The 22,760-nt window shown below is 59.9% G+C and overlaps 1 protein-coding gene across 1 annotated transcript in view; it reads right to left on the bottom strand.

The window, feature by feature from the left end:
* The window catches only part of HS1BP3 (HCLS1 binding protein 3), a 29,678-nt gene extending 7,258 nt beyond the window's left edge, over positions 1-22,420 (bottom strand). Inside the window, exons 1-5 of the mRNA XM_044262012.1 lie at positions 22,350-22,420; positions 17,633-17,798; positions 14,009-14,216; positions 11,739-11,958; positions 337-497 (exon numbers count right to left, since the gene is read on the bottom strand). Of these exons, the coding sequence (XP_044117947.1) occupies positions 337-497; positions 11,739-11,958; positions 14,009-14,216; positions 17,633-17,798; positions 22,350-22,381 (787 nt within the window). The 5' untranslated portion in view covers positions 22,382-22,420. The remainder of the gene's footprint in view (positions 1-336; positions 498-11,738; positions 11,959-14,008; positions 14,217-17,632; positions 17,799-22,349) is intronic.
* Between the last annotated feature and the right edge of the window lie 340 nt (positions 22,421-22,760).

Here is a 22,760-nt window from a genome sequence, read left to right as displayed (position 1 = left end):
TCAGGTCACACAGAATCTATCATAGCCATGGCACACCTGGGTAGTTGCATCTCCCTCCCAGACAGTGCCCACATCTGGCCACTGGAACCCCACTTCCCCAGGGTGATTAGAACAAACATACAGTCCTGGAAGGTTCCAGGCTATGGGGACACAAAGCGCATGACTAATCTCTCCAGCAGAAAATCTCCGTAAGCTGAGCGTGGACCACGTCGAAACAGGACAAGGGGACGATCTCCACTGTGCTCACGTGTGGTGGGTCCAAGACCCTTGTAAGAGTCTGGCTGGGTCGTGCAGCAGACACCCAGAGTAGAGGGAAGGCCTGGAGGCTCTACTTACGGTCCTGGAGGGGCACGTCCTCTGCAGGGCACTGGGGGGAGAGCTTCGAGCTTGAGCTGAAGAGCCCCTCATCAGGGTCCACCTCCTCATCAAAAATGGTGAGTCGGGGTGAGGGTTTGGGCTTCACAGCCACTTCAGGGCGTTTCTTGGACTTCTTAGAGCTACGGAATCACAGACACAGCTCAGTTTTCACGAGAGTTTTCACGAGAGCCCGGCCAGCGGGCGCAGATGGCCTGGTCAGAGCCATGCAGGCGAGGTGAGCTTGAACTTGGGTGAGGAAGGAACTTTCCAGTACCCTGAGGTGTAAGACCCTGCTACGGGAAGCGGCTGGGCCCTGTGCCCCAGGATGTATGGGAGGAGCAGGGCAGTGTCGGCACGAACAAGATGACTGCCGGACAGCTCCCCGCCCTGACGGGCCAGCCAGGACTCGGGCCTGCCTGCCTGGGCACGGGGCAGAGCAGCGGCTCTCCTTCTGGAGGCTGCAGGGGCCGAGTGCCCCCAGGGTTCCCAGGGCCAGGCTCTTCAGAGCCACTTGGAAAGGGGGGTGGATGCAGCCTGAGGCTGGGAACAGGTGGTACCCAGGGACAAGCAGAAAGCAGCCTTGAGAAGGGAAACCTCTATCACTCCAACAAATACTGACTTCAGTCCCACTGAGCGAGCCCCACCTCCTTCAGGAAACCTCTTCGCTACTCAGAGCTTCCCCCACTGGCTCTGTCTCCCTCACCAAGGTCCCTTGATGTCTCATTCACCCAGTGGCCAAGGTCCTCCCTTGGACCAGATGCTGCTTTGGCAAACTGGGAGAGGGCACAAGGGAGAGGTCTGGGCCATGGGCCTGCTTCGTTTCCTGCCCTGGGGGGTGGTGATGCAGAGCGCACAGAAGCCTTTACGGACTTGGACCCTGCAGCTCTGCATACGTAAGCCACATTGCAGATAAATAAACAAACAAACTTGGATTTATTTTAACATGGCAATCCAATCCCTGCCGTGGATACCAAAATTAGCCATTATAAGGTTCCTGCAAATAGTGAAAAGACGCTGTTTACTGGAAACAGAATTTCTGGGGTGCCTGTCTGCCTGGCGGGCAGTTCCACTAGACAGAGGTCACCGTCTGAGCTCCTGCTGGCAACACTGTGTGGGAAACCTGCGGCAGAAGCCAGCCCTTCCTCGATGGCACAGACCAACCAGCGGCAGATGGACCGAGCGCCAGCGGCCCAGGGGGCTGGAGGGCAGGCTGCTCAGAGGAGCCTATTCCCACGGTCCGGCTGCGACCTGTGGTCGAATTGGAGGCTCAGCTGAGATGGGAGAAGCTGCGGGAGCTGCAAATGCCCCTGCCGCGGGGTCACACCCCCAGGACGGAGCACACGTATGCACTCAGGGCCGAGGCCCACTTGCAGTCCTGCGCTCTTGTCCCCTTGTGCTGTCCCCGCAGCAGGGAGATCAGGGTCGGGTGAGGACAATAGGCTCAAACCTGCACATTCTGAGGATGAAACGGAGAGCAGAGACTCAGGGCAGGGGTGTGCCAGGAAATCCCACGCGCCCCAACCCTGCTTCCTCCATCCTGGGCACAACCCAGACAGGCACAGGTCACAGACCTCCTAGGCACACGACTCTGCTTTGGTGCCACCCCCAAGCCCTGTTTGTGAAGGTGCCGGGCCTTCTCCGTCCGCATAGCAAGTGCTTTCCAGAACCTTCAGCCATGCCACCTCACATACCCTGAAGGGCCAGGAGGACTGCTCTGACAGAGACACCTGCCCTTTGTTTCTCGGATCAGGGTGAGCCGGTCCGCCTTCCTGACCCCTGGGACGTGGGTGCCAGAGGCAGGCCAGACGGGAGACGGCTCCAGCCGAGAGCTACTGAGTCAGAACCCCAGGGCCGGCCCAGGAAGCCGCACTGGAGTCTCCGAGGAATCTCTGCAGCTACTGGCCCAGCCTGAGGCCTGTGGGCTCGGCCCCACTGCTGGCCTCCATCACCCAAAGACAGCCCTCACCTGGAGCCCTGGAGCGTGAGGGCCGGAGGCTTCCCACAGACCAGAAATCAGAAGAGCCGCGGAAAGATGGGAGTGGTCTTGCGAACAAAGGAAGGGAGAGGACAAGCATGATGACGTCTGTCTACAGAGAGATCTGGGACTTCCCGTCTTACACCTACTTCTGGTTCTGAGGACACAAGTTCGGCCCGACTTTCCTGCTATGTGAATTTTCCTCCCAAATGGGATGAATGATCTTGTTTTTCTCCCCAGAGACATTTCTGATCTTTCATGGTCTTGAAATGACATAAAGCCAATCTGTGGCACGTGGGGGCGTCCAGTCAGTCAGGCACCCTCCGTACCCCACCCCCCCACCCCCGACCGGGCTACCCCCCGTCTCCCCAGCCCTCCCTGAGCGTCCCCAGGGGAGGCAGAGAACAGGCAGGAAACGGAGCACTGACCGCTCAAAGCCCCAGGGTCCGGCTCCGGTTGGCCCCCGAACTCAAGTCTCTGGGACACACCCGTGTGCCTGGTTCAGAGAAGACGCTCCACAGATACTGGGTCAAAGAGGAGGACCGACGGATGTAAGGACAGACGGAAGGAAGGAAGGAAAGAGGGGAAAGGGAAGAACGGACACGTGAACAGGGAGATGGACACAGGGGACAGTACGCTCTTATCCAGACTCATTTCCGCCTGCTCCCCAGGAAGAGCGGAGAGGGGGTGCGGACGGGGTTCCCAGCACCAGTCCCAGACAGAGACGGTACCTGGAAGGCTTCGCTCCTCCGAAGCCGGCGGTCACGTCAGCTGGTCTCCTCATCCGCCCTCAGCCACTCTAAGCAACTGGCGTTCACCCCAGATGCCCTCTGGGACCCACACTCACCCACGCGCACCTCCTGGGCTGAGCTGTGAGACCTGCCACTGCCCCAGAAGCTCACAGCTGACTCAGAGGCCCATAAACCCATCATGACCGCACCAGGGCAAGAGTTCTGGAATGTGCGGAGGATCCAATCCAGCCTTAGGGGCTTCCTGGACGAGGCAAAGTGAAACAGACACAGACTCAGGCAGAGGAAGTGAGCCCCTCATCCGTGGGGTCTGCCAGAGGCACGGCTCAGGCACGATCAGGAACTGGGTCCCCAGGGCAGCCTGGCTTGTGGTCCACGGAGAAAAGATCAGGGTGAGGCCTGGGGAAGCACTGCAGTATGATGAGGAAACGGGGTCGGGGACATCAGAAGGCAAAGAGCTCCTAGAACATGTGGACGGTGAGGTGATCAGTGAGCAGAAGCGGCGAGTCTAGAATGATGCCAGACTTCAGGCCTCAGGGCGAAGTCGCGCATGTCCTGTGAGGTGAGTCTCTAAGCCCCTGTTCTCCCCTCGTCCACAGTGTGTGAGCACGGACTCGGGCTGCATACACAGGCTATGGCCCTGCCCTGTCCCCCACCCGCCCCGGTCCCTGCTCTGCTCCTGCCCCCACAGTGTCCACCCAGCTCTCTGTGGCATGCACCGCCCGACACTGCTGTGCCCGTCTGCCACCTGCCATGCCCGTCTGCCACCCACCCTCTGTGCCACTGCAATGTAGGTGCCTCTCCTTTCTTCACCGAAGGGAGGCCAATAGGACTAGACTCTTGTCTCCAGGGCTGGGGCAGCGGGGGGCGCAACAGAGAAGTGTGGGATGGACAGACCTCCTTGAGAGAAGGCAGGAGGTCACCTGAACTTTGGCAGGCTCTGGCACAGGGGGCACGAGGTGGGGCCGTGGGGGGAGGGCCTCCCTGGACGGGTGCAAGTCTGTGGAAGCAAGTCTCTGTAGCAGGCGGGTTTGTGCACGGACAGACACCAGCTCTCCTGCCTCGTGTGTCTGCCAGCAGACAGATTCCCGAATGGGCCATGTGGCACAGGCAGGGGAGGAGCGAACACGGGGAGGCGGCAGGTGCCCAGGCTGACAGCACCGACAGTCGGAGTCACAGCCCCACTCATGGGGCTCGGGCACTGCTCAGGCAGTGACGGACACATGACAGCAGCCTCCCCTCCGGCCACCCAGGGGGCCTGTGCCCATGTTTCCAGGTGCACCTGTGCCCCTGGCCGACCACCGAGAGCCACCAGCTGCCCAGGACCTGCATCACTGAGTTGTGGGAGCACCTCCTGGACCCAAGGGAAGGCAGTGGGTCCTTCTGATGCCCAGACTCACAGACAGCACGATGCACCCTCCAAGCCGGGGTGGTGCGTAACCAAAGACAGAGATCACTCTCCTTTCTAATCGTACTATGTTCCTGTTTTCCAATAAAGTATTTTTCACTTTTAGATTTTAAATTCAGTTTCTCTTTCTTTGAGGGAAACTCGCAGAGTGACCGTGAATGAACTTCTGTGACCTGTGTTCCGGGACAATGTCGTCTGTACCAGCGCCAGGCCTCGGGCCCTCCACGATGACCCCGTCCTCACCATGGCGTGGGTCACGGGGGACAGGCAGTCACCCCCGAGCCGTGCCTGCCCGCCCGGATGGGAGCTTCGGGGAAGCGCTGGAGGGGGGCTGAGCAGAGCCGGGAAAGCAGCGCTCCGGGCAAAGAGGCTTGTGCAAATGCCAAGGAAGGAAGCGTGCGGTGTAGGCGCAGTGGCCTAGAGCCGGGCAGCAGGCACACGGGGGAGGGGAGTCTGAGGGGAAGTCGGGGCCAGAGCCCACAAGGCCTGGGGGAGAGTCTGGCCTCCCTATTCCTGGGGAGCAGCCCTGGAGGGCATGCAGGGAATCCACGTATGACCTCGGGTCAGTCGGTTCATTCTCGGGGCCTGTTCCCTTAGCCGTTACATGGGAGTAAGGAATGCTCTGGAAGCGGGAGCCTGCATGCAGGCGGCACAGGGCATAGCAGGAGCCCGATACCAACTAGGTTCACATCAAGCTCCGGCCCCACGACTGTATTCTGTGCTCTGACAATACACAAGGCCTGCCTGGTAAAGACCCATCATTTTTTGAAGCCCAGGGTCACATTCAAGGATCTTTCTCAACAGCTAGAGCCGGACTCCCCAGGCCACTGAACCCCACTCGAGGGCTCACTGATCAGCAGCCCCCCCAGGACGCCCCTGCCTTTGCACCTCGTGCGAGCGGACATTTCTTCCCCGGCCTCTCAGCCAGCATGGTGCCCTGCACCACCACCGAACCAGACCCGTCTGGCTGCAGGGGTCCCGTCGCCCCCCACCCGCAACTGCTGGGAAGCAAGGCCCCAGCTCTGGCCGCATCCATCCCCGAGGGACTGAATATACAAACGGGCAACGGGCAGAGCAGACGTCAGACAGACCCGCGTCTCACGCCCTGCAGCCACCAGCCCAAGGCATCAAACCACAACACAAACTGTCAGCTGCCCTAATCTTTACCCCGGCTTCCCTCCTCATCCGGCAGCCGGCAGCCAACTACGCTCCCCGAACCGACCTCAGAGCGTGCGGGACGCCACACACGCAGCAGCCTCCCTCGCCAACAGCCTCCAGTCGGGCACAGCCGAGCCTCCTCCTCCCCACTAGGAACTGTTCCTACTCCCAGCCTGCCTTGGAGTCTCTGCTAAATGCAGCTCTGACCCCTCTCTCGCCGCGGCCGGCTCGAAATCAAGGCCTTAGCCTGTTCTCACTTGGGCCACTTTGGTTTTATTCCCACATCCCCGACGATAGTCCAAATGCTCACGGGACCCATGGGGCCCGGCAGTCCCTGCGATTGTGAAAACCCATCACCCCCATCGCCCAAATTGGAGAACGCATGGGCGAGGGCCGGGAAGCTGGCATCCTGGCATAGGGGGGCTCTCAGCCCGGGGGGAACAGGCAAAGTCCGTCCCGGAGCTCCAGGGTGCGGGACTGGGTGGTCTCGGGCGGGCTTCCGAGTAATAACCACAAAGACACTGGCTTTGTCTCCAGTCCCTCAGGTGAAAGGCTGTCATTCTAATGCTGTCCCTTGGGGGCAGCTTGAGGCAGGGGAATGGCAGGCATGACCTCCAAGAGTCCTTCCCCAGGGAGTCAAGTGACCATTCAGTCCCTGGGGCCCAGGCTGCGGCAAGTCCGGCAGGTTGCACTGGGTGCTGGGAGCTGCGTAACAGGACAGGAAGTGGGCAGGCTGTCTCTAGTTCAAACAGCCACGGCTTCTTCAGAGCAGAGCTGACCTCACATAGGGATAACATTACACAAAGGACGTTTCCTATCCTATGTCTCACTTTATCGACCACTGGGGCTGCACTTCGTCTTTGGTTTATAAAGAGAGAAACTGAGGCACGAAGAGGTTCAACGACCTGCCCCGTGGCCTTGGGGATCTCAACCTGGGCCTGCTGGCCTGTAATTCTGCTCCGGGCTGACCGCACACCCAGCTATCCCAGTGGCTTTAAACCGTGCTCTAAGGGGCCTGGCCTTCCACGGAGCCACGCAGGGCCACGGGAGAGGTGAGCTGAGGCCTAGGGGCAGATGTCCAGTCCCTACTCCTGTCCCAACCGGGCCCGTTCTCCCTCGGGCTGTCTGATACACACTGGGGCTCTGTATGAGATTTCTCCTGAACTGAAGTTCTTGCTACTGAATTAAAAGAGTGGAAAGCAAATGCCTGGGTGGCTCAGTTGGGTAAGCGTCTGCCTGCGGCTCGGGCCATGATCCCGGCATCCTGGATTGAGTCCCACATCAGGCTCCTGGCTCAGGGAGGAGCCTGCTTTCCCTCTCTGCTTGTGCACACGCGCACTCTCTCTCTCTCTCTGACAGATAAATAAATCTTCAAAATGTCACCTTAAAAAAGAAAAAAAAAAAAGTATATGGCAGTGTCACACCATTCATTCAGGCCAGACTTTCTGCGCTAACACGGATGAGGAGATCTGGTCAGTAGAGCACGCGTGGCTGCCCGAATGGGGGATGTGACCGTGATCGGTAGGACAGCTGTCACCCTGCCCCCTGTAGTCCTCATTGATTTTGGTCCCAGGCCAGGCCAGGGCTGACTGCACGGCCCCACTGTGACTGGGAGAACCGCCCCCTAGCAGGTGGCAGGTGGGAGGGAGCGAAGCCAGAGAGCCAGAGGGGGGCCCCCCAAGGCTACCTGGGGCCACCCTCCTGGAAGCCCCATGGCCAGTGGACCTGCTGCTCCTGTCTCAGTTCCCTCTGCCATACCCAAGGCCCTCATCAACTTTGGCTTCTGGGGCTCCTCAAGCGGGAATTTCCCCGTGGATCACCTAGAGCATTCCTTAAAGCCCCAGTCTGAGGGGCTTCTTGCGAGCTGCAGGGTGTTCAGGGCTCCCAGCGGGCCTGCTACCCATGTGAGTAGGGTGGGCGAGGAGCCGCCCCACGCAACTCCCCGCACACCCCGCACGGCCTACCTGGGGGACACCGTGCTTCTGAATCTCAGAAACTGTACTTCTGTGAGGCGATCGACGGCGGCAGCCGCCGACCTCACCGCGGTCACTACTTCACCGTATGTATGTGCATTAAATCGCACGGAACACCTCGGACTCCCACAATGCCGTATGTCGACCAGTTCTCAATAAAGCTGGGGCAGAAATAAATCAGTCTCCAATGGGAGCAAGTCTAGGGGTACCTGGCAGTGTGCTGCGGGGTTTCCAAAACCCCAGGGTCATCCCAGATCAGTGATGTTACCCAAACGTCGGGTAAGACATTTTTATACTAAGATGCGTAGGATTCTTTTGTGAAGATAATGCAAACATTTGTATAAACAATTGTGACAAAACGCATGATTCATGCTCCAAAAAAAGGTCCAGCTTCCCTGCTGGAGGCCATGCACAGACCACTGGGCACTGGCCCCACTCCTATGAGCAGAGAGCAGGAACCCAGCCTTGAGGGAAGGCATGTCCATGCAGGAACCAGCCTGTCCCTAAAGGTGCCGGTGTCCCTAAGGGTTCTCTGGGACTGGGGGCTAAAGGAGGGACTCCCTGGGCACTGGGGGAAGAGGTGGGAGGCAGCAGCCTCGTGAGTAGGCAGAGAGGCCTTCCCAAAAGAGAGGGACTGGGTCCCTAAAGAATGCTTCCCTGGAGGGGCACAACCAAGGCCCCTGGGCAGAAGAGCCCAGGACCTGGCTCTAGGGCAGTTATCTGGGGGGAAAAGCTCCCCACAGGGTAAAGTTCCTCACCGCCTGTAATGGCAAAAACTTACGGAAAACACCACAGTGCCCCCAGGCAGGCCTGGCAATGCCGCTTACAGGCCATCGACCCGGCGGACTAGCCCAGTTACGAATGTAGAAGTCGATTTACTGATCTGGAAAGACCCAATATACAAGCTGAAAACAAGTAAACTGTGGGATGGTGCACACAACGCAATCCCATTTTGGGTTTGAGAAACGTACATCCAGAAGCATAGACCTTCAGGGCAAAAGGCTTTCGCTGTGTTTTCAATGGTCTGTACCAGTCGTGTATCACTGGAGTGCAAGACGTTCCCAGTAAGGTATTTCCAGCAGAAGGCAGAACTATTACGGCAGAACTCCGTCTTTCTCAGATGTGCTGAGTCTCTAACACAGAGAGCGAGACCCGACGACCCTGTGGGATGGGGAGGGGACCGTGACAGGACACGGAGAGAAGAGCACAGCGTGCAAGGCTTGTGCGCTCGGCGTGCAGATCTGTGGGTCACGCCTGGACAAGGATGCTCAAACCCCCGCGAGCAGAGGAGCAGCATGGCCAGGACGGGCCCAAGGAGAGCGCTTTCTGTCCTGGAGCACTCGGTGCTGGTGCAGCAACTCTTTCCCCCTAATCAAAACCAGGTTTAAGAGACAAAGAAAAGCCAGGCCTTCTGGGCACGGGGCTTTGTGCTGGCAACCAGCACCCCCCACCACCGCCCCCCTCAGCAGCCCTGCCGTGGAGCAACAGCGCCCCGCCAGGCCCACGGCAGGAAGGACAGATGCCTGTCGCCTGGAAATGAGGCAGCTGGGGAAAGCCAGGCCCACAGGAGTGCTAGGGTGGGGGTAGGGGGGCACATCTGGGACTGTGGCTACGGTGGGTGGGGGGCGGCAGGGAGGCCACACCCAAGGCTCAGCCAAGTCCCTGCTCAACTGTCCTGGACTTTCCCGTCTGTGAAAGAGGGTAATCCCAGGACCCTGCCCTCCCCCCACTTTGCAGAATGACTGGAATCAAGGGACAGTCAAGGGGGCGCCACTGAGTCACGGCCTGCCAAATGGGGCTGCGCGAATTTGGAGGAGCTACTTGTTTGTCTCCACACTTCAAGACTTCAGCTTCCACAGACACACACACACACACACACGCACACGCACACACTTCCTGGAGCGCACGAACCCACACAGGTTCTGAGAGCAATGTGGTGTGCCATGACCTCTAAAAAAACAAAAGCACAAATAGAAGAGAAATGTCCAGTCACAGGATTGGAAATCACTTTCTGGCATTTAATAAGCTCTCAAAAGACCTTAGGTGTTATTCTCCCTGATGAGAGTGACAGTACTGACCACTGTCACACCCGTCATTACAGGAAAAACCAGCAGCAGGTCTTAAGCCTCTGGGGCCCTGGGCAGGTGCTACGTTCTCGCGGCATTCGAGAATGAGGCCCCCAGAGCTGGTGACAGTGCCGGGGGCGGGTGGTCCCAGACATGTCCCTTGACTATCTGCTACTGGAATAAGCAGGAAATTCAAGGCGGCCCTTGCCAACCCCAAACAGCATTTTCCTACCCAAAAAAGGAGCCGCTTTGCTAAGCATGACCCTCAGCCAGAAGCTGGCACAAACCACTGAAATCCTGGTCTGGCTTTACGTGTGGTTCCTCTGAACAACAGGAGCCTGAGTTCAAACAAAGCCTCATCCTGACCAAAATAAGCCCAAGAAGGGCCTGCAGGTCGTGTGAGGCTACTAAGAAGTGGCTCCTATAGACTGTTCCCCACGTAACCTCGCTGCCTCTCCCCCAGGGCCGCTGACCCTCCGTCTGGGTCAGGGTGGCTGTGGAGGGCTAGGGGGACCAGACCCCAGGCCTGCACTTCTGGCTCTGGGCCCGGGTCTCCAGAGTGGGACTCCTCATCTCCCCTAGGCTGGTTACAGGGGGGCCGTGCAGCCACACCTCCACCTGCCCGTTCCCAGCCTCACACCCGCCGACTCCCCCAGGACAGGAAGGCTGGTGGGCGGTGGGCAGAGCCTTCTGGACTGCGACTTTCCTGTCCTTCACACTGAACTTGCCCCTCCCTGATTCCTGGAATAGGACCTGCGGGGCGGGCGTCCCTTGTAGAGTGACTGAACTTTGATCTCTCATCAGGACAGAGGGACGGTCACCCTCTGGGTCTACAGTCCGATTCGGGGGAGGGCGTGGGGCGGCAAGCTGCAGCCGTGAGAGGCGCCAGTGCTGGCGTCAACTCAGCCTCCATCCGGGCCCTGTGGAGAGGCGCTACCATGACCCGATTCACCGCAGAAACTGAAGACAAGGGGTACACTGCCAGGGCCACACTGCTGGGAAACAGCCAAGGATCAAGGATCAAGGCCAAGCAGCGACCTAGACTGGAATCCCAGTACCATTATTTACCAGCTGACTGACCTCGGACCCGGCACTTGGCCTCTGCGCCTTTTCTTTAACCTGTGACGTGGGAGAACATCACCTCCTCGCAGGCAGGACATGGAGTGCGGGCAGCACGCTCGGCCTGTGGGAGATGCTCAGAAACTTAGGTTCCCACCTGGTTTCTTGTTCGGGCTGAGAGGGGGTGAGGGCTTGGGGCGGCCGAGCCGGTCTTGTTTGGGAGGTCCCGCTCAGACACCGCGCCCTGTGCCCACTGGACGGGCCTCAGGAACAGACGTCTCTCCCACCCGGACCCCCGCCCCCAGCACAGGGCGGCCACACAGTGGGGGCTCGGGAGCAGCGTACTGATTCTCGAAGGCATCAGGAGCTCAGGAAAGTAGGCAGTGGATGACAGCCGAGGGACCACTGAGACCATACCTGGCTCACCCCTTCCTCCCCAGCCAGGGCACCTGTGCGTGCGCCCCTGTGTGCGTGTCCCCGCACGTAAAGGAACTCAGCTGACTGGCGGGGCGGGGGGGGCTCGCGCCACCTTCTCCATCACACACAGCTGGCTCCTTAGAGGCTATGGGTCCCCTCCATCCATGGGATTCATGGGCCTTACAACTGCCTTGTGGGGAGGCAGGGCCCAGGTCAACACCCCCGCTTTAAGGACAGTGCAACAGGGCCCAGGGGGCTCCAATTACACGCCACAAGAGCCAGGCTGTCAGTGATGAGCCAGGTGGAGAGCCCAGGGCTCCTGGGCTGCTGAGCTGTCCGGGGGTGGGGGGTGGTGGGCAGCCCTGCGGGGACTCAGTACAGAGCTGGGACCCAGGCCCTGCCCTCTGGCCAGGGAGGAGAAATAACACCTGAGCCCAGCCCGAGCACACCAGGCCACAGGCAGTGATGACCAGGGAGACAGGCGTTCTCAGACTCCAAGGATGGAGGGAGAGAAGCCCTCCCCAGAGAGCTTGGGGCAGGCCAGAAGGAGGCCCTACCCCGGATGCGGAGACCTACCGCATGATGCCCAGGGGATCCAGTGCCTCCTCCTCTTCTTCCTCGGAGGATTTTCCTGCCTCCTCGCCCTTCTGGCCCGGGATGGGCAGAGCCTCAGGCTCTGCTCGGTCCTGCTGCTCGAAGAAGTCAAAAGCCTCACCGTCTTCCTGGGCCTGGTTGTGTGTATCCAGGACAGAGACATCTCTGCTGGTAAGGTCTGCAGCCCCTGGGGATCTGGTGCCTGTGGAAGGAGAGAGAGGAAGGCACCTGACACCCAGTGCCAGGGGACGAGGCGGCCTTGCCCCACACCCAAGTTCCTGTGCCAGGACCTGAGCTGGGGGCTTCCTGCAGCATGCTGGGACAGACTGCTGGGTCTGGGTAGACAGGGGGCAGCCGGGACTCCAAGCCTAGAGCCTGCAGCGAAGCCTACAGTGGAGTGGTTATAGGCATGAGCCTTGGAACAAGGTGACAACACGGCAACAGCCAACCCTATGTCCACGGGCTAAGGGCAGAGAAAGCCAGCCCGCATGCATTTCTGGGGCTTATCAGGGAGCTCTGGCAATCCAACCATAAATGAAGACCTGCTCCAAGGGTCTGGGCACTTGGACTATGAACCAATGGGGCGCACAGTGAGCTCATGGAAGATTCCAGAACAAACTGTAACAGTTTCATTACAAACTGGCTAACATCAGCACTTCTCAAAGCATGGTCCGCAGATGGAAATCCATGATGTGGTAAGCACAGAAAGGGAGAGCAAGCATCTGGAAACTTCCATAGCAGCTTGGCATTGTCACGACACCCAGACATGTGATTCTGTATTTGTGAATGTATCTGTCCATGACAGATCAGGAATACAAATCTAGCCCTTCCCCAAGGACAGGTTGAGAAACATGGGTTTACATTACTTGTTCACCTCTATCCAGATAGTTACTGAGTAACAAACCGTTGAAAGCAGTTCCTTTAAAAAAAATACCACCCTCAGGTAGAGAACTGACAGCATGCCTGGGATACACCAAAGCAGTATGTGCGACTGCATTATGTAGATCTAAATACTAACCATAGGCTGCCCGATGTTATGCTTGTTATTAGAACAAATGTGGAACTATCACTCAAAATTTCAATTCCGTGTGATAGGCATCCTGTAAAAAGCATTTTTGCAGGTATGGACTCATTGAACTATTGTAAAAAAGCGCAGGAGAGATCCTGTTCATGCCTCCGCTCTACAGATAAGGCAATGGGCACAGAAGGGCTGGGAGAGTCAGACCACTGTACCCCACCTACGTCTCTGTAACAGAGGGGCCAGGAGATCCGGAGTTTCTTCCAATGGCGGGTTCAGCTGGGGCGCCCGATTCACAGGCAACACAGCCCACTGGGAGGCAAGCAGGCTGTGATCTCGCAGCGAACCACTCGGGGCCCACAGGGGCATGTGGGAGCTGGAAAAGGAGGGAAGAAGCCGGGGCTCTGCAGCTTCGCCTGACCCCAGCCTCTGTGCATTCACCAGCTTTGCTTTTTTTATTCCTCACCCCTTTAAAAATTTTTTTGGCTTATTTGTTGTTGTTGTCTTCTGAAAAACTCCCATCTGCCTTGTGAAGCTTGGAGACCACAGTCATTGGGAAGAAAAGTTAAACGGAATGGTCCAAAGAGGGGAGAAAGTCGGGGTTGGGGGGAGAACCAGCACCTCTGGAGGGGGACCCCTCCCCACCCAGGGGCACACAAGTGCTCATTTCTGCCTTGGGGCCTCTGTGCAGGTCTGGATGCGGGGATGCAGTCCTGGATGAGTGGGGGGTACACGTCAACCGTCCTAGAGAGCAAGCACGTCGAATGCGCTTCCCAGGCGGGAGCTCGTGGAATTCTTATGTCACCTGGCACCCTCCTATGTGACAGCTGAGGAAACCGAAAGGGGGGTGGAGCCTGTGAGGGTCTGAGGTCCCCAGGACTGGACCAGTACGGGCCGAGCCTTGGCCTGTTGCCATACCTAGCAAGATCACCGGCAGGCACCAGCCCAGGGAGGTGTCCCCGGGCACCAGGTCTGCAGGCCTGGCTGGCAGGAGGCAAAGTGGGGCATGTGTACGTATGGGCTGGGAGGCTCTGGGGACGGCCAGGATGGGCACCGGTGGGGTCAGACTACAGAGAAGGCCCCGTGGGGGCCCCGTCTGGCGGCTCCCGTGGGAGCCCTGGGCGGCAGTCTCCTCCTACCAGCAGCGGTGGCCCTGCTCTGGCCCAGCCAAGGGAGTGAGGCCTAGTTCTGGGCCAACAGAGACCTCAGAGGTTTGGGACAGAGCCTCAGGTACCTAAGAATTCTAGCAGCTCTGGGCTTCCAGCCAAGGCGGCGTCCTTTGAGACACAGTGCAGAATCTCACTGAACACGGCTCTTCTTTCCCGGATGTCGGACTCCCCAACGAACAGGACCTTCCTGGGGGGCGGGGGAAGGCTGGCCGTGGGATAGCGGTTGCTCAGTTTTTGGTAGAACTCCTCGATCTCACTGTACTTTTTGGAGACCTGGAATGAAAGGAGCCATGTGCTTCCTGAATGTTCTCCCCCCTAATCCCACCCAGACAGCCTGGGGGCCCGGCTATTGGGAGATCCCATCCCCAGCACAGCTTCCAGAGGACAGGCAGGTGCCTGGGGCATGCCTCGCTCCCTCTGACCCTCCCCCCATGCCCCTGCCTTAGGCTCCGTTCCCAACATCCCCTAATCCATGCTAAGCTAAATTATGAAAGTTTTTGTAGCCAAAGGGGAGATGCAGTCAAGGGGGATTCCGCGTGCTGTCACAGGTCCAGGTAGAGACATGTGACACAGGGACCCCGGCCTGGCCCACAGGTGACCGCGGGGGCTGCCTGCCTCCATTCCGAGCCCGCAGCATGTTAGTGGGAGACCTTATGGTCTGGGCGGCAGTGAGGTCGTCTTCCTACAACAACGTGATCTGCCTCTTTTAAGCATAATTTTTCGGTCATTCTCCTGTACAGGAACAGCAGCCTCCTAGCGGGGACGGTCCTCAGTGTTCATGGGGAGAAGAACCAGATACGGCAAGGTTGTTTCTCGGGGCTGCTGTTGGCTAGGACCCCCAGCATCATGGAACCTCAGGGAAGCAGGCCGGAAGGGGTCCCCGGCCCCGAGTCACCCTGAGACAGCACCCCGTCCCTGGCTGAGTTTGCTCTGTGTGAGGCCCCCCAGCATGGTCTCTGCCCCATGTGGCCCGGGCCTCTTGTGGCATGAGCGGCCGAAGGACGGTGGGAGGTAGGAATTGCCGTAGACCATGTCACCTACTGTGGGCTCTCCCGGCCCCCGGCACCCAGGCACACACCCCACCAGCTGCCCAGCGTCCTCGCTTGGCTTGGATTCTGCTCTCCCTGTATGCGAGACCTGTCCCCCCAGCTCCTCTGAGGAGCACGGAGTGTACAAACGGAGACATTCCCACTTCTACTCCTAAGCCAAGGCTGGAAATGCTGGTGTGGCTGATGGACAAGACCTGGGAACCCCGGGGCACAGCAGTGTCACAGCACGCAGCCCCGGACACCTTGAACTCTCCCCAGATGCCCCAGCCTATCAGGGATTCAGATGCCGGCAGGTGGCAGGGGCAGAATCTAGATCCCCAGCGCCCCCAACCCCCACACACTGGGGAGTGGGACAGGGGACTGCAGCCTGCGGCCGTCAACACAAGAGCCTGGCTCTGGAGCTTTCCTAAGAACAGCCCTCAAGGAAAGGTAAGAGGATCCTTTTCACCTAAGGGATGCAGGCTCCAAGCCAGCCCCAGGGTCCTGAGAACTGGTGACTGTAGCCGGCAGGGACTGAGCCCCTGCCAGGAAGCTCTGACCCTAAGGGTTGAGCGCCCTCTACTGGCTGGACAGCTCCATGCGGGCAGAGCCCACGGACTCACGGGGACCCTGATCCTGGAAGTTGCTAGTCTCCAGAGCACTAAGCCTGCGGGGGGCCAGGAAGTTCTAAGTCAGGGGTGTCCCCATCCAGGACCCACATGCATCAGTGTTCCAAAGCCAGGGCTTTTCAAGTAGCTACCCGGACAGCATGAGGAGGCTCGGAGAGACGCAGGCAGCGCAGAGGATTCTCTGCCTGGTGCGCCCACGCGCAGGGTAGACAGCGCTGCTCCCCAGAGTCCCCGAGGGATGCCTGTGGGCCTGTGCCAGCAGCACACGGGGCATCTGCTCAGCGGCAAGCATACCCAGTGCCCCTCTCTGGGGATTGGTTTACTTTCTGATAAGCAATCAAACTCATTTTTACATTAAAGCATGGGTATCCTTTTCAGGAATAGAAGGCAAATGCTTTTTTTCTTTTTGCAGCTAAATCATGGAACTTCAGAGATTTTCAGGCTTTGGGTTGCAACCCCAGAATTCATGGCGGCGGAGAGGCGTAAAGCACTCTCCCTCTCCTCTGCCCTCACAGGGGTTCAGACTGCCTGAGAGGCACCGGCCGGAATGACCACCCAGGCCTGCACATGCCCCCTACACAGGGTGTGGGTGTTACCGGTCAGAGGAAAGAGGCGCTAGTGTGATGCACGAAGGGGTCAAGCTGTCCTCGCGCACAGCGTCCCACGTGAGGCTGGCCCTCGGCACAGCAGCGGACACTGCTCCCCGCTCCCCACACGCTGCCTCTCTGTTACGCCCAGAGACTGGACCTCAGATTTGCTCTTCAGCTCCCATCCCGGAAAACAGCGGTGCTGGGGTGTGTGTTGAGCTCCATGGGGGGGGGGGGTCAGACCAGACATCAGGAGCCGCAAACCCCCACCACTCAGAGCCAAGCAGAACCAGAACCACCACCACCACCTAACCTTAGACCTCGCCTCTCACCGGAAGTCCAAGCAGCGCATGAAAGATACTGTCCTCTGGATGCTTCCATGTGTTCCATTCCCGCAAAGACAGACCTGGGCCATGCATTTTTAACTCTGAGAAGGTGATGTCTCTGCTTCTAGAGCACCACAGCCAGGTCACTCACTGTTTCCCTTTCTGTCTCGGCTGCCAGGACGTTCAGAACGAACCATGAGCAAACCTGTAGCTACTAATCCTGTCTACACCACAGGGCTCTCGTTCATTTTGCCTTTATTTCAAAGCTCTCTCTTCCCTTAGCTCCTGTGACTCCAGGAGGCCCCCTTCTCCCTCGGCCCCAGAGCCTCCTCCCTCTCCGTGACCATCCCGGGGCTGCTGGGTCTCTGGGGTTCCCTCCTAAGCCCTTCCCTCCGTCCTCCACGTCCATTCTCTGGGCAACCTCGTCCACTCCCAGACTTTCAACATCACTTCTAAGCTGACCCTTCCCAAACCTGCCTCCTGGGCCTGACCGGTCCCTGGCTCCGGTCCCTGGCTCCCACCGGCAGGCACCTCCTAACGCCGGGCTCACACTCTCCCTCTTGTGTCCTTCTGACCAACCCGACACAACCCCCTGAGACCCGTCCCTCTGCTCCTTACTTCTGCTGTGCAGAGGATATGCACATTACCTTGGAGGTATTTCACACATCGCAGCCGCCCCCTCACTGCTGGCCTGCCTCCAGCCCTCCCCTGGAGCACCACTGGCCTCATCACTGGGCCCCCTGCCCCTGCCCGGTTCCTCCCAATCCCTCAGCCTTCCCCACCGGAGGGGCCAGTGAGTCACTCCCCTACTTACAACTCCTCCCTGGCTGCAGGACAAGCCGGGCTCCCGTACGGCCCGTGACCGCGACCGGGACCCTGTCTGCTGTCTTCGCATCCTCCAGGCTGATACTCCACTGCACGCAAACTGCCCCCTCCCCTGCCCTGTGGCTAGTCTCCGCTTAGGCTGGGCCCTCTGCCTGGGAGACCCTCGCACCCTCCCCGCCTGGCACCTTCTGGCACTCTCTGGCCCAAGCAAGTGCTGGCTAGAGATGCGCCCGCTCCCTGCTGCTGCTCAAGGCCCCTGCCCCCCTGGAAACCCTTCCCCAACCCCCCGCTCACCAAGAACTGGACGACATCCTCGGGCCTGTGCTTGGCCGACTTGAACGCGGCCAGCCGGGTGACCACCAGGATCTGGTACTCCACGTGGCCGGACAGCATTTTGCCCCGCACCTCCTGGTGCTGCGGCACCGTCAGGTCGAGGCCCGTGTGCACATTCTGAACTCGCCTGCCGGAGGGAGAGAAGGCAGAGGAAGCTCAGGTTTAAGTCAGCAGGCTTCTGGAGCGACACGCGGACGGGGCCTCAGGGTCCTCCTGCTGGCCTGGCGGGAGGCCACTCTGCAAGCGGTCCTCCATGGTCACTGCTTCGGGCCACCTGCCCCACCACACACCGGCCCCTCATAAGGCCTGGCTTCCCAAGCCCCACGTGTGGGCGCTGCCTTCGGGCTGCGTGCAGATCAAGGGCCGTCCCCAGCAGGAAAACAAGTGGGAGCAGAAGAGACAGGGCTAGTGGAAAATCACCAGCGGGGAGGTGAGCTCCGCACACTCAGGCACCTGCAGGATTTGGAGGGATGGCATCTGGGGGCTCTCGGCGCACAGGGAAAGACGGAAATGCCGCCGGGAACCAGGGCAGAGACCAGTTTCTTCAGCAAACCTGAGGGCAGGAGGGCTACAAAGGAATCTGCCCAGGGCAGGGAGGATGGAAAGGGCCCTGGGTGCAGGGTTCTCAGGAGCCGTGGGGCCCCGCGAGGCCCTGAGAAGGCTGCGGCGTGAGGCTCTGAGAGGGCGCCCAGCAAAACAGCGCAGCAGCTGGAGAACCGGTCACCGCGACACAGATGTGTCCGGGGGGCAGACAGGTCATGAGACGTTACGGCAACGGCACGCTCGCCGTCTGAAAGAGGGTAATGCGGACCCACGCGTACAAACACACGTCACACACACCCAGGCAGGACCCCTCATTCTCGAGGTGCAGACCTGCAATGGGCTGAGCAGGACTTCAAAGACACTCTGTCCCCCAGGACTCCTTCGGTGTGGATTTCTCCCACCTCTACACAGGCATGCGACACGGTCACCACGGGGATGCCATCTGCCCCCACCAAGGAGGACAAGTTGGTGCCACCCGCCTGCGTGTGAGGTGCACACACACGCAGGGAGCCTACAGACCTCCGCACACACACGAGCGTTTTCGTGGGACACAGGGCTGTTGTCATAAGCACTGACGACTGAGGGATGCCCAGGCGACACCAAATGTACGTCTGTGAGATGGAAAAACACACCTCACGCATCAGCCCTCCTTTCCTTGGGCCAGGGACCGAATGAGCATTCTCGGCCTTCCGCGGAGCGAGCCGGTGCTGCTCCCGGCTTAGCACACGGTGTGCCCGCGTGCTCCTGGGACGAGCACGGGTGCGCAGAGCCCGTGACAAGTGAGCCTGGGAGCGGCCGGCACTGCTGCGGGCTCTCAGGACCTCACTGAGGTCATTCCTGCTCTCGCAGCCTTACAGGGGACACAACTGCTGGGACCCATTTACAGAGCGGGAACAAGGCACAAGGGAGTCACCTGCTTGGGTCTCCGCTGGTGAGAGCCGGAGCCAGCGTTCACACCCAGGCCGCTGCCCCAGAGCCCACGAGCTGCCTCTTCCAGGCTGGAGGGAGGCAGGAACGAGGATCATTAAGGCAACGAAGCTCAGGTGGGCGGAAGTGCAGAGAAGGGGGCCTCTCAGCCAAGAAAAGCAGGTGTGCAGAAGCCCCTGACCTCCCACCGGCAGGCACCTCCTAACGCCGGGCTCACACTCTCCCTCTCGGTACCCTGCATTGGACCACACCATGACCTTCAGCCCACGATCCCACTGCTCCCACTGTACCTCCTGCTCCTGTCACGCCTCCTTGGCTGGGAGGCCCCAGGGTAGGAATCACTGCTGCAGGCCCCGGCTCTCCCGCCTACCCCTCACCCCCCCGCAGTCCCGAATTCTCCAGTTCTCTGCTTCCTTTGTACCGGTGCCCAGCAGCTGCCCGGGACGGGGACAAACGCTCAGACATGCCACCTGGTCCCACCTGGAGTTCACAGCCACAACCCACAACCTACAAGCCGCAGCCTGGGCCTGGCACCCCTCTCTTGGTCTAGACTGGGCTTCTCCAACCGTGGTCCCCACCACATTGGTGCCACCTGGGAAGTTCAGGCCACTGTATCAGAAGCCCCGGGGAGGGGGACCCCCCAGCTCACGTTGACAACTCCTGCAGGTAACCGATGCCCCTGAGCCCGGTTCCTCACTCTCGCACACCTCTGGACCCCAGGCAAACTTTTGCCGTAAAAGGCCAGACAATAAACCTTTCAGGCTTTGTGGATCTATGACCTCTGTCACAACCACTTAACTCGGCCATGTGCCATGGCAGCCCCAGGACGATACACCAACTTTATGTACAAAAGCAAGAGGTGGGTGTGATTTGCCTCACGGGTGTAGTTCAGTCGGCTGAGCCCTAGACCAAGCTTCTGGAACCTCAGGTGCACCCGCGGAAGCCGTCAATGCACAGGTCTGGACTCAGCAGTTCGGGGATGTGACCTGAGAATCCGCTTTCCAGCCAGCTCCCCGGTGATGCTGACATTACTCTGCTGCCCCTGGGACCATCCACTTAGCAGCAAGGCGTGGGGTCTAAGCCGCATCACTCCACTAACCCCCGATGGACCCCCGACGCTGTTCTCCCCTGACAGCCCTACTTCTTATTTCACTGAGAACAGCAGCGATCAGAGAGATCCCCGAGCTTCTGCCTCACTACTGGCCTGCACCCACCTCCCCCACCTCTGGGGACACACTGGTTGGCTCCTACTTGAGGCCATCGCCTACTCAAGGCACACTTCTGCAAGTCTTCCCTGTCCCTTCTCTCTCCCTCCACCCCTGCACTACCCCCCGACCCACCTACTCCCAAACCCACAGCTCTTCACTGCCTCACCCAACCCTCCCCCGGGCCCACGCCACGCTGGTCTCCTTGCTGGTGCCCTGCCCCAGGACATTGACTCTGCTGTCCTCTCTGCTCGGTACAGTCTTGTACAAGAGATCCTCATGGCTCCCTCCCTCCGGGAGCCTGTCTGGATCTGCCCAACTGCCACTCTGTCAGAACGACACTACTGGACGAAACAGCACTCACTCCTGTCTCTTTTTCCCTCCTGTTTAATTTTCCTTCATACCATTTATCGTCTCTGACACACCACCTAATTACCTACTGTCCAGCTGTCCCCAGTAAAGCTCCACAAGACGGGCTTCATTAGGTTCACTGCTGTACCCTAGAACCTGAACTAGTCCTTGGCACAGAGCAGGCACCGGGCCAGGAGCTGCTGGACAAACGCAGGCGTGAATGCCAGTGGCGATGAGCAGTGGGGGGCTGCGCTGGAAAGCTGAACTGGGATCCGACTGGGAGGAGCCTGCCTGGTGGCCAGTCTCAAGCATCTGGACGCCCCTGCCGGCAGCGACTTGGGTCTGTTGGTGCCTGCCAGCGAGAAGGAGTGAGCGCCACCTGCTGGGCACCCGTGACTGTGACAGGCCTAGCCCGCGGGGTGCAGGGAGGGAAGCCACCCATCCCCTTCCCAAGCACTGGGCACGGAAGTCGCACCCCATCTGCATGGGCCAAGAGGGGAGTCTGCGCCGGCACGATTCATACCTGCCAATCTGAAAACTTCTTTTTGCAGAGAATGAAACAGGCTCAGGGAGAGGAGACTTAGGGAGCCCCAGGTACACCTGTGCCAATGAAGACACAGCCTGTGACCTCACTGGGTCATGCAAGGGACACGAAGCAGGTTCTGGCATCAGGGTTCACTTACAGAATCACATTTTTCTAGACCTGAAGTCACAGGGGAGTTCAGATGACATCGGGGAAAAAGAACCATTGGGCTGGGAAACAAATACATCCATTTCTGCAAGAAACTGGCATCTTAGACCAAGATCCTGGGTAGGGGGAAGGAGAGTGGCGTCTGCGGAAATACCTTAAGTGAGTCACTCTATAAGAGAGTCAAAGCACATGCCTCCTTCCCAGGATCCACCTTGCACAGGTCCTCCAGGTCTGGGTCAGGCTGGGCCCCCACGGCACCTTCTGCCTCCCAGGCATCTGCTGTAACTTAGAATTTTCTCAGGAGCTACCTCCTGCAGCAGCTGCCACCGCTTCTTTCCCCCTCACCCGGTTAACTCCTACTCTTCCTTGGGACTTGGCCTCCTTCGCCCGCTCCTGAAAGCCTGGGTTCCGCCCTTGCACTGCGCTCCCATGGCAACCTGAACCTACTGCCCCCTCCCCCTTAGCTTCTGGCCCCCGCAGGCCTGGGTTCGTTCCGGTCCCCTAATGGGCCGGGCCTTTTAGGATTCACCCCCATCCCCAGTGCCGTGCACGGGGTCTGGCACACAGTGAGCGCTGAAAGGAGGCATAAACTATATTTTCCGGCTAAAAAGAGGTGAACTCACGTCGGCAAAGGGGAGAGGAAACCCCCTCTCCGCCCGCCTACGGGACCAGCCAATCCCGGCTTTCCACTGGGTCCGTAGCGAGTTCGTTACCCTCTTCAGGGCCTCAGTTTTCCCCATCTGTAAAACGGGGACACTCAATGCGCCCACTTCTCCTGCCTGGCGGCGGGGGGGGGGCGACTCCAGACGACCTGCCAGGGTGCTGGCCAGGCCGGGCCGCGGGCCCACGGGGCGGAACGCCTCCGCCTGCTCCGCGGACTGGGGCGCATCCGGCTCGTTCGCGCGCACCCGGAGTCGACGTGGCCCGAGACGCGGCGCCGGGAACCGGGGGTCTGGCTCACCTGGAGGTGACGAGCACTGCCGGGGACTGCATGACCGCGGCGGCTCCGGGCGGGGCGCACGGTCACGGGACCCGCGGGCGACGGCGACGCCGCGTCCCCGCCCCGCGCGCTCCGCCCGCCCCGGCTCCGGCCCCGGTCCCCGCCCGCCCCCTGGTGGCCACTGGGCTCGGCCAGCGGCCGCCGTGAATTTGCGGCCTTCCTGGTGCTTGGGACCTACTGCCCTGCGCGGGGTGGGCGCTGTCGGAGGCCCGGGTCCAGCCTGGCCACGCCCCCTGACCCCCACGACGCCCCCATCCCCGGACCAGGGTCCTGAGCCAACCCCGTGGCCAGGAGGCACCGAAGGATAAGCGGAGGCTTGTTGGGAACGGCAAGGCCTGGTCTGCGCCGGTTGTCCTGGCAGCAACAGCGCCT

Source organism: Neovison vison, chromosome 8 (assembly GCF_020171115.1).
Source record: "Neovison vison isolate M4711 chromosome 8, ASM_NN_V1, whole genome shotgun sequence".
NCBI classification, from domain to species: domain Eukaryota; kingdom Metazoa; phylum Chordata; class Mammalia; order Carnivora; family Mustelidae; genus Neogale; species Neogale vison.
The sequence above is the reverse complement of the archived record's forward strand: the minus strand, read 5'-3'. Positions and strand labels throughout refer to the sequence as shown.